Here is a 21,078-nt window from a genome sequence, read left to right on the forward strand (position 1 = left end):
GAATGAGGTAACCTCTTGCAAAAGGATCTTGTTCAGCCTGAGGAGGTTGGGAGAATCTTCTCTGATATCATCAGTGGATTGGACAAATGCCCAACCTGGATGGATTGATATGGATGGATCTTTGGGATTCAAGAGTTATTAATATCTCTTTGAGGGAATTTTTCCAAACAATGTCCAGAGCCTTATTTGGGCACGCCTCAATATAAACTTAGGTACAGAAAAACACATCACTATAGGCTGCTGAGATACTAGAATTAGCTTGATATTGAGGTGCACAGAAACGATCTAGCTGGTGACTGAATCCTAAGAAAACAGGACAGCTGTTTCTTTGGTGCTAGTAGTGTTTTGTGACATCTTTTTACAAGATTTGTTTCCTTTTGTTCAATTGTATCCAATTCAGAGACTGCCTGAATTAGTCTCTGAAGTTTTCTTGGCAAAGTTTTCAGAAGTGGTTTGCCATTGCCTTTTTCCTAGGGCTAAGAGAGAGTGACTGGCCCAAGGTCACCCAGCTAACTTAATGGTAATTTGAGATTAGAACTGATGATCTCCTGACTTCTAACCAGATGCTTTCACCACTACATCAAACTGGCTCTCAAAACAAGATTAGCATAAACATATTTTTTGCACCATCTTCCATATAAAAGCAGTTAATACATATTTACTAATTACTTTAACTTCTGTAAAATATTCATTGTTAGTCTTTTATATTGTGAACATACTGTAGATAGAATAGAAGTGAAGTGGGTGAAATCAGTAGAAATATTGAACCAGTCTAAGAAAGAATATGGATTGGAGATAAATATTAGATAAAGGAAGATTTTTCTCACTCTGAAATGGCCTTTCCTGCAAGTATGGAGCAGACACAATAGAAGCCATCAAATGCAGATAAGTCACTTATCTTCACACATTTGACTGCCTTGGGGTTGGAATGCTGTCATAATCATCTGAATAGGTCAGATGGTGATCGGTGAGAAGTGGCTGGTGCTCTTCCTGTCTCTTGGAATACACAATACAAGAGGCTGCAGCGAATATAATTGCAACCAGGATCAAAGCAGCAACTATTGCAATCGTTATGATTTCAGTCACATGGAGAGCTGGAGCTGAAAGAAATGGGGAAAACACAAAGAAGAGTGTTAGTTTTGGGAGTTGTTAACCCACTTGGGAATTTATTTTTGGATGATGTGGAAGTTAACCGCAAAATTTCAAGATCTTATTGATTGCAGCCTGATCCCTCTAGATATAGTTATTTTTTTTAAAAAAAGTGCCTCCTTGCCATAAATCTAAAATCATAGGCTTCATGGATTGTTTATTTATAAGCATTTCTATGCTGCTCAGTTCCCAAAACCATTCTCTCTTTTTTTTAACTAATTGAAATACTGAATTGATGGAATGCATCCTTTAGGAGTCTGAATTCAATTCAAAATTTGAGCTATTTATTCTGTAATATAAACTCATGCAATGAAATAAAAGCTTTTGGTAGCATTACTAGAAAATATGTAGCCAACTCAAAATATTTGTTCTTTCTTACTATTAACCAAGCTGTTCATCAAATCAAGGCATTGCAATATTTAATTTATTTGACTTAAAGATTTGTTTGCTATATTTTAGATCAGCTGGTTCTGATGCTAAAAAGGAACATTCACCATTTATCAAATACCTTTTCTTAAACAGATCAAGATTTTTAGATTTTAAAAACCACACATTTGAGACTTATCCTGATTAGTATTTAATGGTCCAAACCAGTCAAAGAAGCTGCAAAAATCAGTCCAGCCAATGATGGTTATTTTGCATATAGTAACATTTCTTTTGATCTAAGAGAAAAAAAGTAATGTGCTACCTGATGAAAAGAAGAAATTATATAACTTACATGGCCACTGAACTTCATAACTGTAGCCCAGGTTTTCTGGTGCTGTAACAAACATCTCATCATTGGTTACAGGGGGCCAAAATGGTACCATATTGTACTGTCTGTTGTGTCCAATGGGGGCATTTTCTAATGGGTATGTTGAGTTATCTAAACAAAAGGAGGCAATTATTAAAGTTTGAAAACTTGGAATTAAATACTGAAATGGCTTTTCAGAAAAACTGGTTTGACATTATTCATGGCTAACAGAACAGTACTAAATGATAGATTAAACAACAGCATCTGCCTATCTATATCCTTGGAAAAGACTTGATGGGTGGACAATGCCAAATCCATTATAAACAGCAGGCTGACTGTGAGACCAAATGTAATATTCACCTAATGCTGCCCGGCTTCCAGTGTTATTTGGTTAGTTAATGGACTGACAATCTATGGATTATTTTAATAATAGAGGCATGACTGACATGCAAATAAAGTGAAGCTTTTAGTCTTGAATTATTGTTTAATGCCACCTTATATGAAAACCATCCTTCTATAGTTGCCAAACATTACAAAGCTTAGAATAGATTAATGGATAGAACCAATTAATATTCTATAATAATGTAGGTTGAGTGAATCAAAGATGTGTGTGTGTGTGTGTGTGTGTGTGTGTGTGTGTGTGTGTGTTTCTAAACCATTTAGGTGTCGTAAAACTTCTAAAAATCTAAACTTATACCTTGGAGTCTCACTGTGAATCTTTCATAGAACTTTTTTTTATTGAAAAGTATTCTAGAACAGTGGTCACCAACTGGTGGTCTGTGAGAAAATTTTGGTGGTCCACAGAAAAATTATTTGCATTTTTTATATTGCACTAAAAACTATTTATCTTTTTAAAAAATCATATTAGTGATCCGTGGGATTTAAAATTATGAATTTAGTGGTCCCTGAGGTCCGAAAGTTGATGAGCCCTGTTCTAGAACACATTCTAAAATAAGGATTGTCAGTCAGATGCACTCCAGATGCTTTGAATTAACAATTACACAACCCTTCGACAATCATCATGCAGACTGAGACTGATGAGAGTTAAAATCTAAGTTATTATTCCTGTTATAAGTAATTTCCCCCATGCATGAATATTTGTGATATTCACAAAGTGTCACTTTTGCCTCATGAAAGCTGAAAATTTATTCATGCTGGACATTCATGCTTGGACATTGATCATGGGTACAATGAATTAAACTGGGCCAGTACTTAGCCAACTACTTTATCCACTACTAATTGTCTCCTGACATAATCTTGTGAGATTCACCATGCCTTCCCATCTTTCAGTGCAGTTGAAAGCTATTGCTCTCATGGTCCAGTCCCTAAAAGTTTCTTTTCATCACCATTTTTTCTAAATTCTACAAGACTTAAAAAAAACACCCATCTAACTTCTACCATGCCAGTTCCTTTCGGCTGTTATTGCTCAGCAAAGCATGCCATGAACTTAAGGAATTCTCCTGCAGCAATGAACAGTCATATGAATCTTAAGAAATGCCACTTGACTTGCTATTTTAAAACACACAGAGAGCATTGCTGTAAGATTTTTAAAGATTACCTTCAAATGTATACCCTACAACAGAGTGTGTATTGTTTTACTTTTCTTTTGGGAGATGGAAATACAGAGAGCTACACATTCGGGAAGTTAGGAGATGTAAAAAAAATTAAATGTTAGCATTTCTCTTTCTTGGATCTGCAAGGAAATACCAGAAGAGCTTATGATCTTCGGGTGTGATTTATCCTTTATCAGCAATATATACAGTAATTCCTTTTGGGGGCTAGATTTTATTCTGCTTCTAGGAAGAAGAGATAAAGGATGCAGTTGCAGTTGGTTGCATTGCTGCTGTGGCATCTAAGCATCTTCTTTAGAGAGGCAGAGATTGTTGCCTGGATAATTTATCTCAAGGACTGTGTTGGGTATGGATTGTACCTCAGATTCTATACAGAGGAATAAGATAAATCCAAATATCTCACCAGGGTTATGCCTTCTCAGCCATTCATCAAAAACAGCATCTGTAAACGTGTGGAGGAGCACGAAAATGGGATCATTTGGGGATAAATGAGTTTGCCCTCCAGTTCCATTCAAAAACAGATGAGCCAGGTTGTGAAGGCTTCGCACTGCCGGATCGTACTTTCCTGAAGGATTGCTGTAGCCTGGACATGAGAATAAAGAAGAGGGGAACAATTGATTTATATTGATTTTTTCCTAGTATGATTTGATTACTTATTTGTACCCCATCGCTATCATTAAGTGTTATACCTTATGATTCGTGATAAATATATCTTTTCTTTTATGTACACTGAGAACATATGCACCAAAGACAAATTCCTTGTGTGTCCAATCACACTTGGCCAATAAATAATTCTATTCTATTCTGTTCTGTTCTGTTCTGTTCTGTTCTATTCTATTCTATTCTATTCTATTCTGAAGCAATTCTGGAACTCTCGCCTGTCCGAGTTAAGCACAATCCTGCCTAGCACAATATCAAATAAATGTTTTAATCTTCTCCACAGAAATTGCTTTCCTAAAAGGCTGGGCCAATTATATGAAAAAATGGATCATCCCATAGCCCAGACATAACTTCCTGTTTCCCACGAACAGATAAGTGTGAGATCAGTGACTCTTAGCAATATATTACAATATGCCTGGCTCAGACATTGGTTACACAAAATGAGGTAGAGCACATGGCTAGTGAAGACAAAGGAGGGAGGGAGAGAGAATGCGTTTCCAGCCTTGAATAAAACAATTACTTTGTATCAATCTGGCAATAATATAGCAGAAATCTCTGTATGCATTCAATAATTATGGGTACTCCTCTGTTCTCTAGGGGCCAAGTTGTTTTTTTCAGTTCTCCATGTGTCTTTTAGAAGTGACTTGGGCTTCTGAAAAAACCTAACTAGCACTCTAGATTTCTTGGCATGTATGAATCTTGATTGCTATTTAGTCTAATGGTAAGATGAAGTTAGGTGTCTGAAATTGGAGTGAATAAAATTAAGCATTTAGTATAATGTATTTATCATCCCGTATATTAATTCCTTGCAAAATCATTCTTGCAATATTACTATGTTTTTGTTTAACACACTTATGGAATAGCTCTGTCCAGATTCTGTGGTACCTTTCATTCTTGAAACTCTGCTTTAAATATGTACCTGGTGCTGTTTTTAAAGCTTTCTATTAAAAAGAGAGGGGGGAGGGAGGGAGAGAAGGAAGAAGGGAGAGAGACAGAGAGAGAGAGGGAGGGGGACAGACAGACAGACAGCAGCTAGAGAGGGAGAGAGGGAGAGAGGGAGGAACGGAGGGAGAGGGGGAGAGAGAGAACCCCTGTTATGTGGCACTAGGAATTTGAACAGCTGAACTGCCGGTCTTTCGATTGACAATCTCAGCGTCTTAGCCATTGAGCCACCGTGTCCCTTTATTCCTCTGCCTATGTGCTGTCTAATAACTAGGGGCCTGCAGATATAATGTAATGTAATGTAATATGGCGAGAGAAGAAATTTGAGTATGTCACTGCTTTTAACAAAGTCATGAATATACTATGTTTTGAAGTGCTTTTTTTAAAAAAAAATATTTCCAGAGGCAAAGTACCGTAAGCCTTAGCCTCAAATAGTATTGCTTGCTGAAGTTGATAAAGCCAACATTTGCTTTCATTTCACCCATCACTGGCAGGGCCATTGATTTTGAGAAAATCTGCTGAATTCAATAAAGGAGTTCCCTCACATCCTATTTGTTTCCAGATGTGGAAAACCAGATAATGAATCTTGGGGTGGGTGGGGTGGGGTGATTTCCTAAACAATTTCTTTTGCCACAAAAGGATTTGAACCGGTGGTTTTTTTTTTTTTTTAAACCCACTTCAGTGTGAGAAGTGTGGTGGATTTCATCTCTGGTTTCAAGAGTTTGTTTGTTTGCTTTGGAGTGACTTGCCTTCTACTGTGTTACGGAAACTGTCTGCTGAATTGGAGTAGAATGGAGGTGTGTCAAATAATCCAACTTCTAAGCAAAGAGCAACATCCTCAGGCTCTGGGAGTCGCTGCACCATGGGACGGGCGACATTTCCGGCTGGATTGCGTCTAATTGGACCACCTTCTGTGCCTGACATTTGAAAAAAACAAAACAAAAACAGAGGCATGAGGGAGTGGGAATAAGATTTAATGGATTATCGGGTTAATCTCATAATTTAAGAAATAATGCAGGGAAGGCATCTTGGAGAAAAAAATCCCATTTTTAGCCAAGAACCACTCCCAGTTAATGTTGCGTATCACTACTTAACCTGCTGAATTCCTTTTATTTTTCCAAAGACAAGTTATCATATGCTAAATACAGAAAATACATAGGAGATTTATGCACGGTCTGTCCACTTGGTTGTGCTCAATTGTTATGTTTTCCCCCCTCTAACTTTATTTCACTCTATTTATGCATTGGTTTTCCCCCCAAAGCAGACTGGATAGAAATATGGTATTAATTTGCATATACATTGTTTCCCTTTATGTACATTTTTGGTGTAGATATTTTGAGCTGTGAATTATACTAGAGAATTCTAAATGTGCAGCTGTTGATATATAAAAGGTATATTGGTTTTTATGTAAGTTTGAAGAGGGTAACATGGGAATCACTAAAACATAAAGCATTAGTCTGAATAGATTTCTTCTCTTTCTCTGCTACTTTGGGGCTTTTATAGTAGAAGGAGGATGGTAGCAATATTATTTAGGCGTATATGAAGGGTAATAGAAAACATTATGATATATAAAAGTAAAGTAAGACCTAGTTCTAAGACATTGAGTCAGAAAGATGCTTATTTAAATTTTGCCTCTGCCATTAATTTAATCAATGGCCTTAGATTACAGATGTAATGCTGAGACAGAAGGGTAATTGGTAATCAGCTTTGACAATTTTAAGAAAGATGGACTTAAACTGAATTCTAAAAGTTGTCAAGGTTGAGAAACATTGTGCTAGAGTCACATTCATCTCCCTCAACCTCTTGGACATAGCACATATAGCCTCCGTTGCAAAATTGTAACTGTTAACGAAACAGTAGGGAAAAAAATAACATAGGGAAAAAAGTATATATTTAAAGTTAATAAAACTTATGGCTTTTCTCTGGACACCCGGTTTTTTTTTTTCTTTTGAGCTTTGTGCATATTTTTCAATTGGAACCTCAAAGTGTGGACTTCAAACCAGTGTGTCCCAGAAAGGAGCTAGACATTCTGGAATGAGTCTTTCTTCTTAGTTCTAGATTGGACCCCTCCTTGATACTGTCAACCCTGGAGCTGACCTGACCAGAGCCATATTGGAGTTCCAGTGTTGCCACACTGAAGCTGAGGGATAGGGAGGGGGGATTAGAGATAGAGGGGTTTGTGTACCCAAAATAAAATACTTTCTCTTGGGAACCAAGGACATTCTCACACCTGGACCGTGGAGGAAGGAGAGAGGTCTCCTTGACAATGTCTTGATTGGACCATGTGATTGATTTTTTGAGGTTTGAGGAAAAACGTTCTCTTTTATCTGGTGAAAACCGCGGGAACCTTAGAGTTGTTTTTCACCAGATATGTGCCAACATATTTCCAAATAAAAGTATCCTTTGAGGAATCTACATGCCTCAGAGTCTTGCTTGCTATGGATTTATTACTTGGAACCCTCTCAGATAGGTTTCCACCTGTTATTTCTTGTCCTGACCTCAGGTGCTTTGGAGAATCGGTTGAGCCCCTCTTCTCTGTGACAACCCAACACCCTATGGTCTGACCTAAGCATAGTACTCAAAATTATCTGCTACAACATCCTACCTGTCAACAACTACTTCAGCTTCAACATCAATAATACAGGGGCAAACCAGTGGTGGGTTTCTAACTGTTTTATTACTGGTTCACTTGTGCACACACTTGTGCACCTGTGCAACACTTCTGCGTATGCGCAGAAGTGTCTGGGCAGGTGAGCAGAGCCTCCTGCCACCACCACTACAGGTTCAGCCGAAATGGGAGCAACCCACCTCTTGGGCAAACAATAGATACAAACTCAAGATAAACTGCTCCAAACTCGATTGCAACTTCAGCAACAGAGTGTTCAGTGCCTGGAATGCTCTATCTGACTCTGTTGCTACATCCTCTAACCCCCACAGCTTCAACCTTAAATTGTCTACTGTGGACTTCATCTCATTCCTAAGAAGTCCGTAAAGGGGGCATGTATAAGCGCACCAGCATGCTTACCTTCCCTGTCCTACTGTTTTCATTTATTTGTAATCATTTCCTTATTCATGTTCATGTTTATACTTATACATGATATCTTGTACATGTTTGATAAGCTAAGTAAAATACAAATAAAATTCAAATAAATTTGGAACACTGCTATCATGTCACTCCATGTTCTTCCCTTCATTAGGCTAGGTATACATTTGAAAGAAAGCAGAATTTTCCTCAACATCTAAAACTGGAAGTGTTTCACATGATGATGAACTTGATTGATAAAAAGCGTTCATGCCCTCTGAATGAAACATGCAATGTTTTGTGTGTATGTGCATAATTTGAGGTAAAGATAAAATTAAACCTGCTATGTTCCATATCTGAACCAAAAAGAATTCTTAAATATATTTATTACTCTTACGGAAACTCTGATAAGAGCTAAATAGCACTACAAATCTAGGCTTACTGTTGCAAATGGTCCCCAATGTGTCGTAGTCATCAATAGCCTCACACAAGATGCGCCACTGTGAGAAGATTGAATTGGGGCTGAGAAGAGAGTCTTCAAAGCTGCTTCTGGATCCCATGAGATCATCTGTACAGATGTCACAGTTGTTTCTACCTGTGGCAAAGTTCCAATAAGGGAGGGCAAAAGAAGGATCCTGTAGCATATCCTGGTGTAGAGAATATGGGATTCATGATGAGCCATGCTGTGTTGCAGACAGAATCACACAATTCACAAGGAAATGCAAATCATTCTTAGCCGTTCCTTCCCTAGCAGGCCACTATAATGAATTTGGAACTTCAAATATAAGAATTTGAATATGATACTTCTCATTCTAATAAGAGGCATTTGTGTGGGGAAAAAAAGCCCAGGTTCCTATTTCCAACCATAAGGAGTGGCCTTGTATACTCAGGGTATCTGCAGCCTGGATAAGTCCCTGGTGCTATTCAGATGTTTTGTATGTCAACTAATCTGACTTTTTTTTATATGTGTGTGTGGTTATGGAAATTTTGAATGATTTTATATTTAAATAATTTCCAAACAGCAGGTTGCCTAGGCCACCCAACATTAATTATCTACAGCAGGGGTGTCCATCTTGGCAACTTTAAGACTTATGGACTTCCAATTCCCAGAATTCCCTAGCTAGGCATGAATTCTGGGAGTTGAAGTCCACAAGACTTAAAATTGCCAAGGTTGGACATCCTGATCTACAGCTTTCCCAGTAGCTCCTTTTAGGCAAGGAGCATCATTACTCCAAATTGAAAATGAGACAGGGCTTGCCTGTTCTTTGATCTGATACTAGGCAATATAAATAATAAATACTTCACCTGAATATCTCTCTCCAGTTGTAGCAGGTGATATCTGTGCCAGGTGAGAAATGCTGGTCCTTCATGGGAGAAATCTACTCCAGCAAAACTTCGCTGTCCAGGCCCAAGATAAGTTTTTCTGACCGAGTAATAATGAGACCACACAAAATAGTTATAAATGGACACATTTTCAAATTGTGGAGTGTTGCCATCAGGACCCAAGATTTCCTCACGTCTTCTGGTTGCGATCATAAAGTCAGGGTGGGTTGTAGTTTTGGCTTGTTGTAAGACTCTTAGAAACTCACTCTTTTCTTCACTACTAAAATCCAGAAGATTTCGTCTAACTGGAGATCAAGGAAATAGAATTAAAGTCATACAAAAGAAACAGTGGAAATACCATCAGAAGACTGAAAATACATGCTTATCAATATCCTGGTTAAAAAAGTTCTCAAATAAAATCACATTTCAACAAAATGTTGAACCTAGAGAAGATGGATAAAAATACTTAAATATTTCGAAATAAAATATCAGAACTACAGAAGCTAGAATGTGGGCTGCATAGTATAGGCTATTTTTACATCTTGGAGCGAAGGGAAGGACGCGACAAGAAGTATGAGGAAAGTGACTTTTATTCAGCTCATAGTGGAAACGATTCAGCGAGGCGTATTTCGCGCCCTACATTTATACCCCCAGGTTTGAGCGAGGGACCAATGGGGCGTCGAGTAGCTCGACCAATCAGGGCGAGGATTGGACCGGCTCTGCCCGGGAACCAATCAGGACGAGTCCTTTGTAGCTCGACCAATCAGGGCGAGGATTGGACCGGCTCTGCCCGGGAACCAATCAGGAAGAGTCCTTTGTAGCTCGACCAATCAGGGCGAGGATTGAGCCGGCTCTGCCCGGGAGCCAATCAGGAAGAGTCCTTGTTCGCGCGCTTGTATTTCCCGCGCTAGTATTCAACACCCCTCCCCCCCCAGTCATAGAGTTCCTTTAGGAGGGGCAAACATAGTCTTGTAGGTAGGCGGGGCGGTGGCGTTCTCGTCCCGATCTTCGTGGTTCCCCGGCGGTCGTCGACGGGGGGGGAACCGCTGGCGGAGGCGTGTCCGTGGTGGGGGCTTGAGCCGACGGCGCGGCCCCGCGAGAGGGCATTGGCTCCGGGTCCCGTGCCCGATGTCCGTCCGCCTGGGGTGGCGTCTCTGTGGCCAACGGGGTGTCTGGTAGGGGCCCCGTGCAGTCCGGTTGGGGTGTAGGTTCAGAGTCTCGAGAAGGGCTCCGCGGAAAGGAGTAGCCAGCTGGGGTGCGCCTGCCCGGAAGGTTCGCGACGGCTTGACCCCCGTTCGCCGGGTGGAAACGGTCCGTGGGGAAAGGAGTCAATGGGGGTGGCTCCTGTTGAGAGCAGATTTCTGGGGAGCTGGGGCCGTCTCTTTCCGCAGGAAGGCGACGCCTTAACTGGTCCACGTGTCGCCTCCATTGTGTCCCGTCGGCCAGGCCGACCCTGAAGGAACAGGGGCCGGTCAGAGCTGTGATGGTTGCGGGAACCCACCGTGGATCCCCGGAAAAGGAACGGGCCCATACAGGATTCCCTAACTTAAACGCGTGGGACGGAAGGGCCCCCAGGTTGCTTGGCGGATCTCCTGCGTAAAGTGGATGGAGCCTGTCTAGGGGGGTTCGCAATCTCCTACCCATCAAGAGCTCCGCGGGACTTTTGTTGGTCGTTGGGCAGGGTATGGAGTGCTGGCTCAAGAGATAGGCCGCTACTCTTTCTTGCCAGTCGCCCTGGTCCATGCGGCCCAAGGCTTCTTTTGCTGAGCGAACTGCGCGCTCCGCCCGGCCGTTGCTAGCTGGGTGATAGGGGGCTGTGGCCGCGTGTCTGATCCCCTGTTCGGCCAGGAATTCTTGGAACGTGGTGGAGGTAAACTGGGGCCCGTTATCGGAGACTATCACATCCGGTAACCCATGGGTAGCGAACATCTTACGGAGGGCCCTTACTGTACTCTCTGCTGTGGTGGAGGTCATGATTACTAGCTCCACCCACTTGGAGTAAGCATCGACCACTATCATGAAGTTCCGGCCGTGGAAGGGGCCGGCAAAGTCGATGTGTAAACGGGACCATGGGCCTCTAGGGATCTCCCACTCTCGAGGGGCGGCTATGGGGGGATTCGGCCTAGAGTTTTGGCAGATCCTGCATCGGCCTACGTAGTCTGCGATTTCTGTGTCTAACAAGGGCCACCATACGTAGCTACGGGCTAAGGCTTTCATTCGTGCTATGCCTGGGTGGTTTTTGTGGAGTGCGGGCAGGATTCGTGCTCGTAGGGCTGTAGGGATCACTACCCTATCCCCCCAGACAAGGCAACCCCCGTGAAGGGCGAGTTCGGCCTGTCGCACTTTGAATGGGCGGAAGTGTTCCGCTACCTTTTCCGTGGGCCACCCCCTCAAAACCCATGAAGCGACCTGAGATAGGACGGGGTCAGCCTTTGTGCAGGCTGCCACGTCCGTGGCAGAAACGGGGAGGTCGGATTCGGCAATGGACAGAACAGAGAGCGCGGGCACGTGGGCTGTGTCCGTCTCTGGCAGGGGGCAGCGGCTCAGGGCGTCTGCGTGTCCTAGCTGTTTGCCCGGACGGTATAACAGCGTATACGAGTACGCCGTTAGGAACTCTGTCCAGCGTGTCATGCGGGGGGACAAGATGGGGGGAGTCGGCTTGTCACCCGCCAGTAGCCCCAGGAGGGGCTTGTGATCCGTGACTAGGGTGAACTTTCTACCATAAAGGTAGTCATGGAACCGCTTAATGCCGGACACTGCAGCCAGGGCTTCTTTATCGATTTGGCTGTAGTTCCGCTCCGTGGAGGAGAGTGTCCGGGAATAGAAGGCTATGGGGGCTTCTGAGCCGTTTGGGAGGACGTGGCTCAGCACCGCCCCTACGCCATAGGGGGAGGCATCGCAAGTCAGAATTAGAGGCATCCTATCGCTGTACTGGATTAGGACTGCCGATGAAGTTAAAATATCCTTTATAGCCGCGAACGCGTGCGCTTCACGGCTACCCCATTTCCAGGCTGCTGACCGGTCAAGTAGACGGTGTAGCGGCTCAGCTAGTGACGCCTTGTGGGGGATAAAAGGGGCGTAGAAATTTAAGAGCCCCAGGAATGCTTGTAACTCCGCCCTAGAGGTGGGTGCGGGTGCGTTTTTGATGGCGGCAACTTTGGAAGGAGTGGGGTGGATGCCTTGGGCATCAATGAGGAACCCCAGGAATTCAACTTTGGGAACTGCAATTTCGCATTTGCTGCGCTTTAATTTCAGTCCCGCCTCCCTGAAACGTGTGAGGACCTCCCGCAGCGTTTTCAGGAGCTCCGAGTGGCTGGGGGCTGCGACCAGGACGTCGTCGAAGTAGGGAACGACGCCTGGGAGCCCGTGGAGCAACCGCTCCATGAGGCTCTGGAAAATCCCAGGGGCGACCGAGACGCCGAATTGCAGACGGCGGCAACGGAAAGCTCCGCGGTGGGTGACGATAGTCTGGGCTGTAGCCGCATCGTCGTCTACGGGAAGCTGCTGGTAGGCCTGTGCCATGTCTAGCTTAGCGAAAATGCGGCCCTGTCCTAAGGAGTGGAGTAGGTGCTGTACTACGGGAACCGGATACGGGTTTGCCTGTAGGGCCAAATTGATGGTCGACTTGTAGTCGGCACATATTCTCACCGATCCGTCGGGTTTGACCGGGAGGACTATGGGGGTTTCCCAGCGGGCGTGATCTACGGGCTCGAGTACCCCTTGTTCAATTAACTTATCGAGTTCCGCATCTACCTTTGCTCTCAATGCGAAAGGGACCCTGCGTGCCTTTAGCCTAACGGGGGCGACCTGAGGATCGAGGCAGAGAGAAATGGGGGTACCCTTGTAACAACCCAATTTCCCGTCGAACACATCTGAGAACTCGTCTAGGACGCTATCTACGGGGAGGGAAACTACCCTGTGTACCCCTTCTATGGTGAGGCCCAAGGCGGAGAACCATTCTAACCCCAGGAGGGCGGGCAGGTTGTTCCTTACGACTAAAACTGGGAGTTTCCCTTTAAAATTTCCATATTCCACCCGGATGTGGTATAACCCAGCTGTGGGAATCCCATTTCCCTGGTAATCTAGGAGGGAGACCCTGGCGGGGCGCAGCTTTCTCTGGGGGACCCCGGGGCAAAGGCGGGAGAACAAAGCCCAAGATAGGAGAGAACGGGATGAACCGGAGTCCACCTCCATTTGGCAAAGCTGACCTTCGAGACGGACGGCGGTGCTTATTTTCCGGTGGCCGGCGGGAACGGGGGATGCCTGGTAGACCACGCAGTCGGCGCTGGGGGGCTGGTAGGTTGAGTGGCAGTCCTCAGTGCGCCTCGCGGAACGTGGCTGCTGGCGGCGTGGTGGTGCCGGGCGCTGGTCGCTGGGCTGCATAAACGACGGGGCTGGCAGGGGAGCCCGGCATACTCTGGCGAGGTGTCCTTCTCCTTGGCAACGGCGGCAGACGGCAGAACGGTACGGGCAGGCTGTGCGGCTGTGGCGGCCGCCGCATCCGCGGCAAGGTGCGTTTGAGGCCGGCTGAACGGGTGCCGGTGGTTGCTGGGGTGGCCTCCGTTTGGGCTGCAGCCTCATCTGGCCGACGATTTCCTCCTCCTCCTCCTCCTCGTTTTCGGCAGGGGAGAGATCGTCGACGAGGTTCGTCTGGGCGAGCGGCCCCGCGACGGTTTGTGCGGGGGGGTTTAGCTGGAGGCGTTCCATGTCGGCCGTGGATTGCTCGGAGAGTTCGGCGGCTCGCGCTATTTCCACGGCTTGCATCAGGGTAATCTTGTGATTCCGGAGCAATCGGCCGCGTAAGTGTGCGTCGCGGACCCCGCACACAAACTGCTCCGCAAGGTTTTCCTCCAGGTCTGCAAAATCGCACTGGGCGGCCACAGTGCGCAAGGCCTCCAGAAAATGGCTAATGGATTCATTAGCCCTTTGTACTCGGCGGCGGAAAGCGAAACGGCATGCAAATAAAGAGGGTGAGGGAGCGTAGTGGTTCCTCAGCCTGGACATCAGCTCGGCCCACCCAAGTTTGTATGCTGGCCTCGGGGCGGCCAGGGCTCTCGCAGAGGCGAACATGGACGGCTCACAGCAGGACAGGAAGAAGCTGCATTTCTCCTCATCGGTCTGAGCCTGGTTTTTCGAAGCGATCAGGTAACACTCGAACCGCTCCATGAATCCGTCCCATGATTCTCCGGTGGCTCCGCCGAATGGCGCGAAAGGAGGAAGCGATGACGCCATCGTGGTGTGGGGCCGGAGAGGGGAGAGGAAGGACGAAGAAAAATTCGCGTTCGCTGCCGGAGTTCTCGGTCTGACGATAGCGTTCTGGCTGGTTCAGACGCGGTGGCAGCTGGCTGTTCTTCTTCGTGGTCGCGGGAATCGGAATCCCACCTTCGTCGCCAGTTTTACATCTTGGAGCGAAGGGAAGGACGCGACAAGAAGTATGAGGAAAGTGACTTTTATTCAGCTCATAGTGGAAACGATTCAGCGAGGCGTATTTCGCGCCCTACATTTATACCCCCAGGTTTGAGCGAGGGACCAATGGGGCGTCGAGTAGCTCGACCAATCAGGGCGAGGATTGGACCGGCTCTGCCCGGGAACCAATCAGGACGAGTCCTTTGTAGCTCGACCAATCAGGGCGAGGATTGGACCGGCTCTGCCCGGGAACCAATCAGGAAGAGTCCTTTGTAGCTCGACCAATCAGGGCGAGGATTGAGCCGGCTCTGCCCGGGAGCCAATCAGGAAGAGTCCTTGTTCGCGCGCTTGTATTTCCCGCGCTAGTATTCAACAGCTATTATATCATATAATTTAATTCATTTTAGTTTATAAATTAAGCCAGAGATTTTAAGGAAGGCTTCTGTAGTTCTGAAGCATGCAAATGCAAGCAGATAAACATGCACCACTTTGGTGGGAGGGTAACTGTGCTCCATAATCTCATGCTGGTCACATGAACATGGAACTGCCTTTGAAAGCACGGGCTCAGTGGCCTTGAAACGGAGATGAACACCACTCCCATAGTCAGCAACAACTAGCAGAGTAAAATCCACAGGTAAAATCCTTTACCTTTTTACTACTATAAATAATGTGATTATTGGAATAACTGGAAATTGGAATAGCCTTTTGATGAAACCTTTTAGACTTTCTGTGATATAATAAAGTGTTTTGAATTAATATATCACCTCATCACCCCTCACTGCCGGCAGAGTAAATACTTTGTGCATGTAGATCATTTTATGTAATGCAGTTGCTTTTGATTCAGTTTACTATTTATGAAGCAAAAACGAGAGATACAAGCCATTCTGCAGATACATAAACATATCATCTCATGAATTTCAAAAAATGTATTTGATGAAGCTCATCAACTATATGAGGGTTCTAAATTCCACATTTCACTTCATACCACGAATTAGCTTATCAATTAATATGTCCCTTGAATGTGAATAAATGTGGAGGTAGGTAAAATGAACCTTGATTAATTTATGTATCAGATTTATTGGCCACTCATTTTACCAAAGGGTAACTCTGGGTGGAATGAATGCATGATAAATTCAGACTTTTTCAGCAAGTAGAGGATGCACAAAAGATTTAGAGCTGCATTGCAAAAAAAAACAAAAAAAACATGATGAAGAGCACATCTTCATGATCTTCATTCACTAGTTACAATGCTTAGAAACTTTCCCACACTACATATTTGGAATGAAGGTTTCAGTAAGGGAAAGTTATAGTAACTGATATTTTACCTTCATGTAAATAAGCAAACAAGGAAGCTGGTACTTAAAAACAACCAACAATATATTTTCCCCACTGAAAACTTTACATGCACATTGCAATTGGAAACTTTTTTAAAATTCTGAATTGGTAAGATGTAGCTGTTTTATGTATTTCTTTGGAGTATTTGCATATCATTAGCTCCACAAGGATCTTTCATGGAGTTAATAAAAACAGTTAAAACAATATGTCTCCATCACAATCACTGTCTCTATAAAACCACAACCTACAGTAAATTCTGATAGGAAACTATTTCACAGGGATAACTTATAAAGTAAAAAATGCCATGCCCTTATTTCCTTCCTGTGATCTCACATGGAAAAGATCCCTAAACACAGCATTTGGATCAACAAATGCACAAAGCAGGAGGCAATAGCATACCCAGATTCCATGCAATAAACAAAATCAACTCAAATTGTACTCAAAAGCTTATTGTAAACTACTGTGGCACTCCTCCCACCCCCAAAAAACCACTGTTTTATGACATGAATAGCTGTTTCTTGCCCGCAGGAGATTCCCAACCTTCCCAATCCCATGGAGCACGCATTTCAGTCAACAATTTTAAACATGATAAAGGTATTAGTATTTGTTGTCAGGACCTCATTCAAGAAAGGCTGAAGCTAGACAAAGTCTTCTCTAGCTACAATCTCCATTGTCTGTCTAGCATTAGCTGTGAATCTAGGAGGATCCCTAGTTGTGGATTTTTTATTTTAGCAACAGTAACTCCCCATTTCATTATTATTGGGACAGGAAAAAATGTCAAATGTCTTCTGGATCGACAATAACCTGTTTTGCAGGGATTCAATCTCAGTTTCTATCCATCCAATTTCTTTTTCTTTTTTGTGTAAAAGATTTTTTATTTTTCCCTTTCAAATTCATTCTTAGATATACATTATTATAATTGCTACTTAACATTTGTCTATTCATCATAGTCTCTATATTCATTTTTGCACACATATATACAAACCCTATCCAACCAATTTCTATTGGCCTGCAACTAATTCCATCGCATTCCTGGATTGGTTGGGAGCAGAAATGTATAGCTGGCATACTGTGATGGTTCTTCAACCCAAACTAGTGAATGACTTCTCCAAATATCTCCATGTATATATAAAAAAGAACAGTTACAAGAGTGTGATAGCAGTAGAGGGGGAGGATTTTGGCAGCTCAGAGCTCTCCTAAAAAGAGATCCAGATCAAGAGACTACACAATCCCGAGCTGGATAGGAGAGGAGGAAAGCTGTTCAGGGCAACCACACCCTAAAATCTTTCAAGGTATGTTAAATAGCTTAGAAATTTAGAGCTTTAGTTTGGCAAGATTCTGTCCATTGGGTGTCTAACACATTGGTGTCAGGTCCAAGCCAAGAGATGAGACAGTGAGATCCAACTGAGTCCATTATTTTATTTGCTTGAACCTAAATAGAGATGGTCCTTGACATACAACAGTTCATTTAGTTACTGATCAAAGTTGCAACAGCACTGAAAAAGTGACTTATGACCATTTTTCACACTTATGACCATTACAACATCCCCAGGGTCACATGATCAAAATTCAGATGCTTGGCAACCAGCTCCTATTTATGTCGGTTGAAATGTCCTGGAGTCATGTGACCAGCTTTTGTTACCTTCTGACAAACAAAATCAATGGGAATCCAGATTCACTTAACAATCTTGTTACTATCTTAACATGTGTGATGATTCACTTAACAACTGCAGCAAGAAAAGTCATAAAATGGAGCAAAATTTATTTAACAAATGTTTCACTTAGCAACATACATTTTGGGCTCAATTGGGGTCGTAATTTGAGGACTACCTATATATCATGAACGGTTCTAGGGTGTGGTTACCCTGAACCTCTTCCTTCCTCCCCCATCCAACTCATGACTCTTTATCTGAGCTTCTTTTGTGGAATTGGCAAAATCCTTCCTGCTCTGCTGCCAAAAATGTACATCCCATCACAGAGAGTAACAAATCATCACTGCCTAGATGACCTTTCTTTCCCACAACACACTGGTACTGTCCACTTAGGAAGGAATGGAATCACAATAAAACAGTGCCTGCAATCCTCAGCTCTAGTAGATGCTACAGAAAAATAGCACTGTCAACAGTCTTGAAAGCTGTTTAGAGTTTCAAAAGGACCAGGAGGGGTGCACTTCTGTTATCTAGGTCCTGATAAAAATCATCCACCAGGCTGAATGACAGTGGATTCTCTCCTATAACCAAGCCTGAATGTTGACCAAAAGAAATCCAGATAATCTGCTGCATTTCTCAACATACCTAATGTAACTTCTGAAGGTTCTAAGAACTGTTCTTAAAAAGATATATCTGAATTTTCACTTTTTCCTTGGTTTTTTAATTCAACACAAAGTGTTTATTTATTGGATTAAATAATACACTGGGTTGAGAGGGGTCATTTTTATTGTTCAATGAGAAGAACAAAAAATGCTTCTTGAAAACAAATTCTTTTACTGTTTTTTGAGATCGTCTCAGATTCATGCATTAATTATCTTCTTTTTACTAAATATTGTTATGTGCTCACATTCTTTGATCTTGCTGAATGCTTGGTTTTGGGAATTATTCAAAATCCATGTAGCATTAACAAGACAAACAAAACAGCCACTTCTTGGAATCAAACAACATAGAAAACCCCACTTAGAATAATTCTTAATGGCCTGAACAGAAAGATATTGCTATGGGCTGCTGTTTATATCTTCTACTGACTTTACTACCAGGAAGCTTTCAAACAAAATATATATTTTGTGACTTTTATATTCCTTCTCTCTCAGGTCTTCTTGTTGTTCTGATCATCATCCTCTATGACAATTTTTTTTAGTGGAGAACACGCATGAAGCTGGAAGGCCCACTACATTGGTGTGAAATAAATTAGCACTAGATTGCCAATCCAGTCATGAATATGCATGCATTTCCCAATTATTTACTTATGGATTATTTGTTTTCTTTTTAAAAAAATCTTCTTTTTTTAAGATTTAGAGACTTAGGCTTGAGTGAGCAAAAGATGTAAAGATAGATGCCAACATATTTATCATTTGAGATGATCAGGCAGGCACCTCGTGAAGTCATTCTTCAAACATCAGCATCATTACTGGAAGAGCTAAGTAAGAAGCACCAGGGAGCCCAAAGGTAGAACAGAAAAAGGGTTGCATTCTCTTGCTGTCGTGCTTACCTATATTAATCTTCCGGTCACAGGTGGGGCCAGTCCAGCCAGGTTGGCATGAGCCACAGTTGTAACCATAATAATTGTGGTTGCACCGACAAGTTCGATTGAAGAAACGAAGAGGCCACTGCTCGCGGTCATCTCGACCATCATGCATATATTGAGGTCCATGGGGTCGGGAATCTGCTATTACTTGTACGCACTGGCCTCTTCCAGAAGATGAGCCACAGCGATCAGAACCAGGAACCACTCCGGGAGACAGATCTGGGCAACATTCACCTTGGATCAGCACATCCACTGTAGCACATTGTCGTGGGAACTGAGCATTAGTTGCTTCCAATAGGAGGAGTAGCGGTATTGCAAGATGCATAATAACTTTCAGATCCCACCAAAGCAAAGGCGTAAGGTTGCGTCTCTAGGTATTTGGGAAATTCTCTTAATTTCTTTGTAGGAAAACAGGCTCTGAAATAAAAAGGGGGGAAAGCGTGTAAAAATCCCCTGTTTAATACTATAAACTCCTATTTCACCTATGAAAAGGAAAACCCCACTTCCATTTTTTTTTAGGGTTGAATACATGGTTATAAATAAAAAAGTAAAGGTTCCCCTCACACATATGTGCTAGTCATTCCCGACTCTAGGTTTAAACATAGTTTTCATCATTCCCAGAGGAAGCTGTAGATCCATACAGCCATTTCTATATTTATATAATCAATCTATTTCAATTTCCATATCTCTTGCGTCTCCCTCTTCACAAATGTAAAGGATCACGATAGCACTGTGTCCAATCTTCCAATTATATTTCAAAGTATATAAAGCAATCAACCTTTTCACATATTAATTACCACAATAATAGTTTACAATACCTAATAGTTTTAACACTCCTGCTCTGATAAACATATCCCCTAGATTAACCTTAATTTCCTCAACTCCAAGTATAAATTACATACATTATGCACTTTATCACTCTAATTTCTCTCCGATGTATATTTTTCAAGATCTCTGCTTTTACCTTTTTTATTTACAGACGTCTTGAGCCCTTCTCGGTAGAATTTTCCTTTCATTCCCCTGTTTTCCCCCTGTTTCTCTACTCCCGAACCAAGCAGTGCTAATTTGTTTGGGATAATCTGCTTTCTAATCCTGGTCTTGCCAACTATTTGGTTTGGCACAACCCTTTCTCTTTCTCTCTGCTTCTAATCCTTTTCTACCTCAATGGGCTTCTTTGAATAAGTAGCCGAGCAGCACATGATGCTTTTCATGCTGATCTTGTGATTTTACAAGTTTCAGGAAATGTCAAAGGCAAGTAATTGCAAGGAAAACACAGAACCCCAAACTGAGGAGGCTTAGTAGTTTTCATGCCAAGTGCAACAAAACCCTTGTCTCTCTGTTTGTGTGTTTTTGTTACAGCATGAGGGTCTCCATAAAGCATTTAATAAGTGCACCCCTTGTTGAAAGGCCTAAATAAATAGAATTCATCCTTTCCTGCTAAATTGATTGGTTATGTGCCATCAAGTTGTTTTTGATTCTCACATATATAGATTTTTTTCCCCATGACAATCTGTCCTCAGCCTGTTCTTTCAGGTTTCTCAGTGGTCCATTCATTGCCATCGCAACCAAGTCCATCCACTTTTTTTCAAGGTCTTCCTCTATTCTCCATCCTTCCATCTCTCTCAACGTAAGAGCCCCCTCCAGAGAGCTGGGTCTTTGTATAATGTATGAAAATTTCTCCCATATAATCCTTTTCCGCA

The 21,078-nt window shown here is 43.0% G+C and overlaps 1 protein-coding gene across 1 annotated transcript; it reads right to left on the reverse strand.

Annotated features, from left to right (window-relative positions):
* Positions 1–900: 900 nt before the first annotated feature.
* On the reverse strand, positions 901–19,703 carry TYRP1 (tyrosinase related protein 1). The gene is made up of 7 exons (XM_032214287.1): positions 19,343–19,703; positions 9,383–9,705; positions 8,520–8,724; positions 5,805–5,972; positions 3,857–4,036; positions 1,868–2,014; positions 901–1,100 (listed from the first exon to the last, which is right to left on the reverse strand). Exons 1-7 carry the CDS (start codon positions 19,701–19,703, stop codon positions 901–903), a joined length of 1,584 nt encoding a protein of 527 aa, XP_032070178.1.
* Positions 19,704–21,078: the final 1,375 nt, after the last annotated feature.

The sequence above is a fragment of the Thamnophis elegans genome, chromosome 3 (assembly GCF_009769535.1).
Source record: "Thamnophis elegans isolate rThaEle1 chromosome 3, rThaEle1.pri, whole genome shotgun sequence".
NCBI classification, from domain to species: Eukaryota; Metazoa; Chordata; class Lepidosauria; order Squamata; family Colubridae; genus Thamnophis; species Thamnophis elegans.

Excerpts from the sequence above, each read along its gene's own strand:
- TYRP1 (XM_032214287.1), bottom strand. The coding sequence starts at position 19,703 with ATGCATCTTGCAATACCGCTACTCCTCCTATTGGAAGCAACTAATGCT. Across the intron at positions 9,706-19,342 it reads TGACCGGAAGATTAATATAG|TTAGACGAAATCTTCTGGAT; the intron begins GTAAGCACGACA and ends CTTGATCTCCAG. Across the intron at positions 2,015-3,856 it reads GCTGAGAAGGCATAACCCTG|ATAACTCAACATACCCATTA; the intron begins GTGAGATATTTG and ends CCTTTTGTTTAG.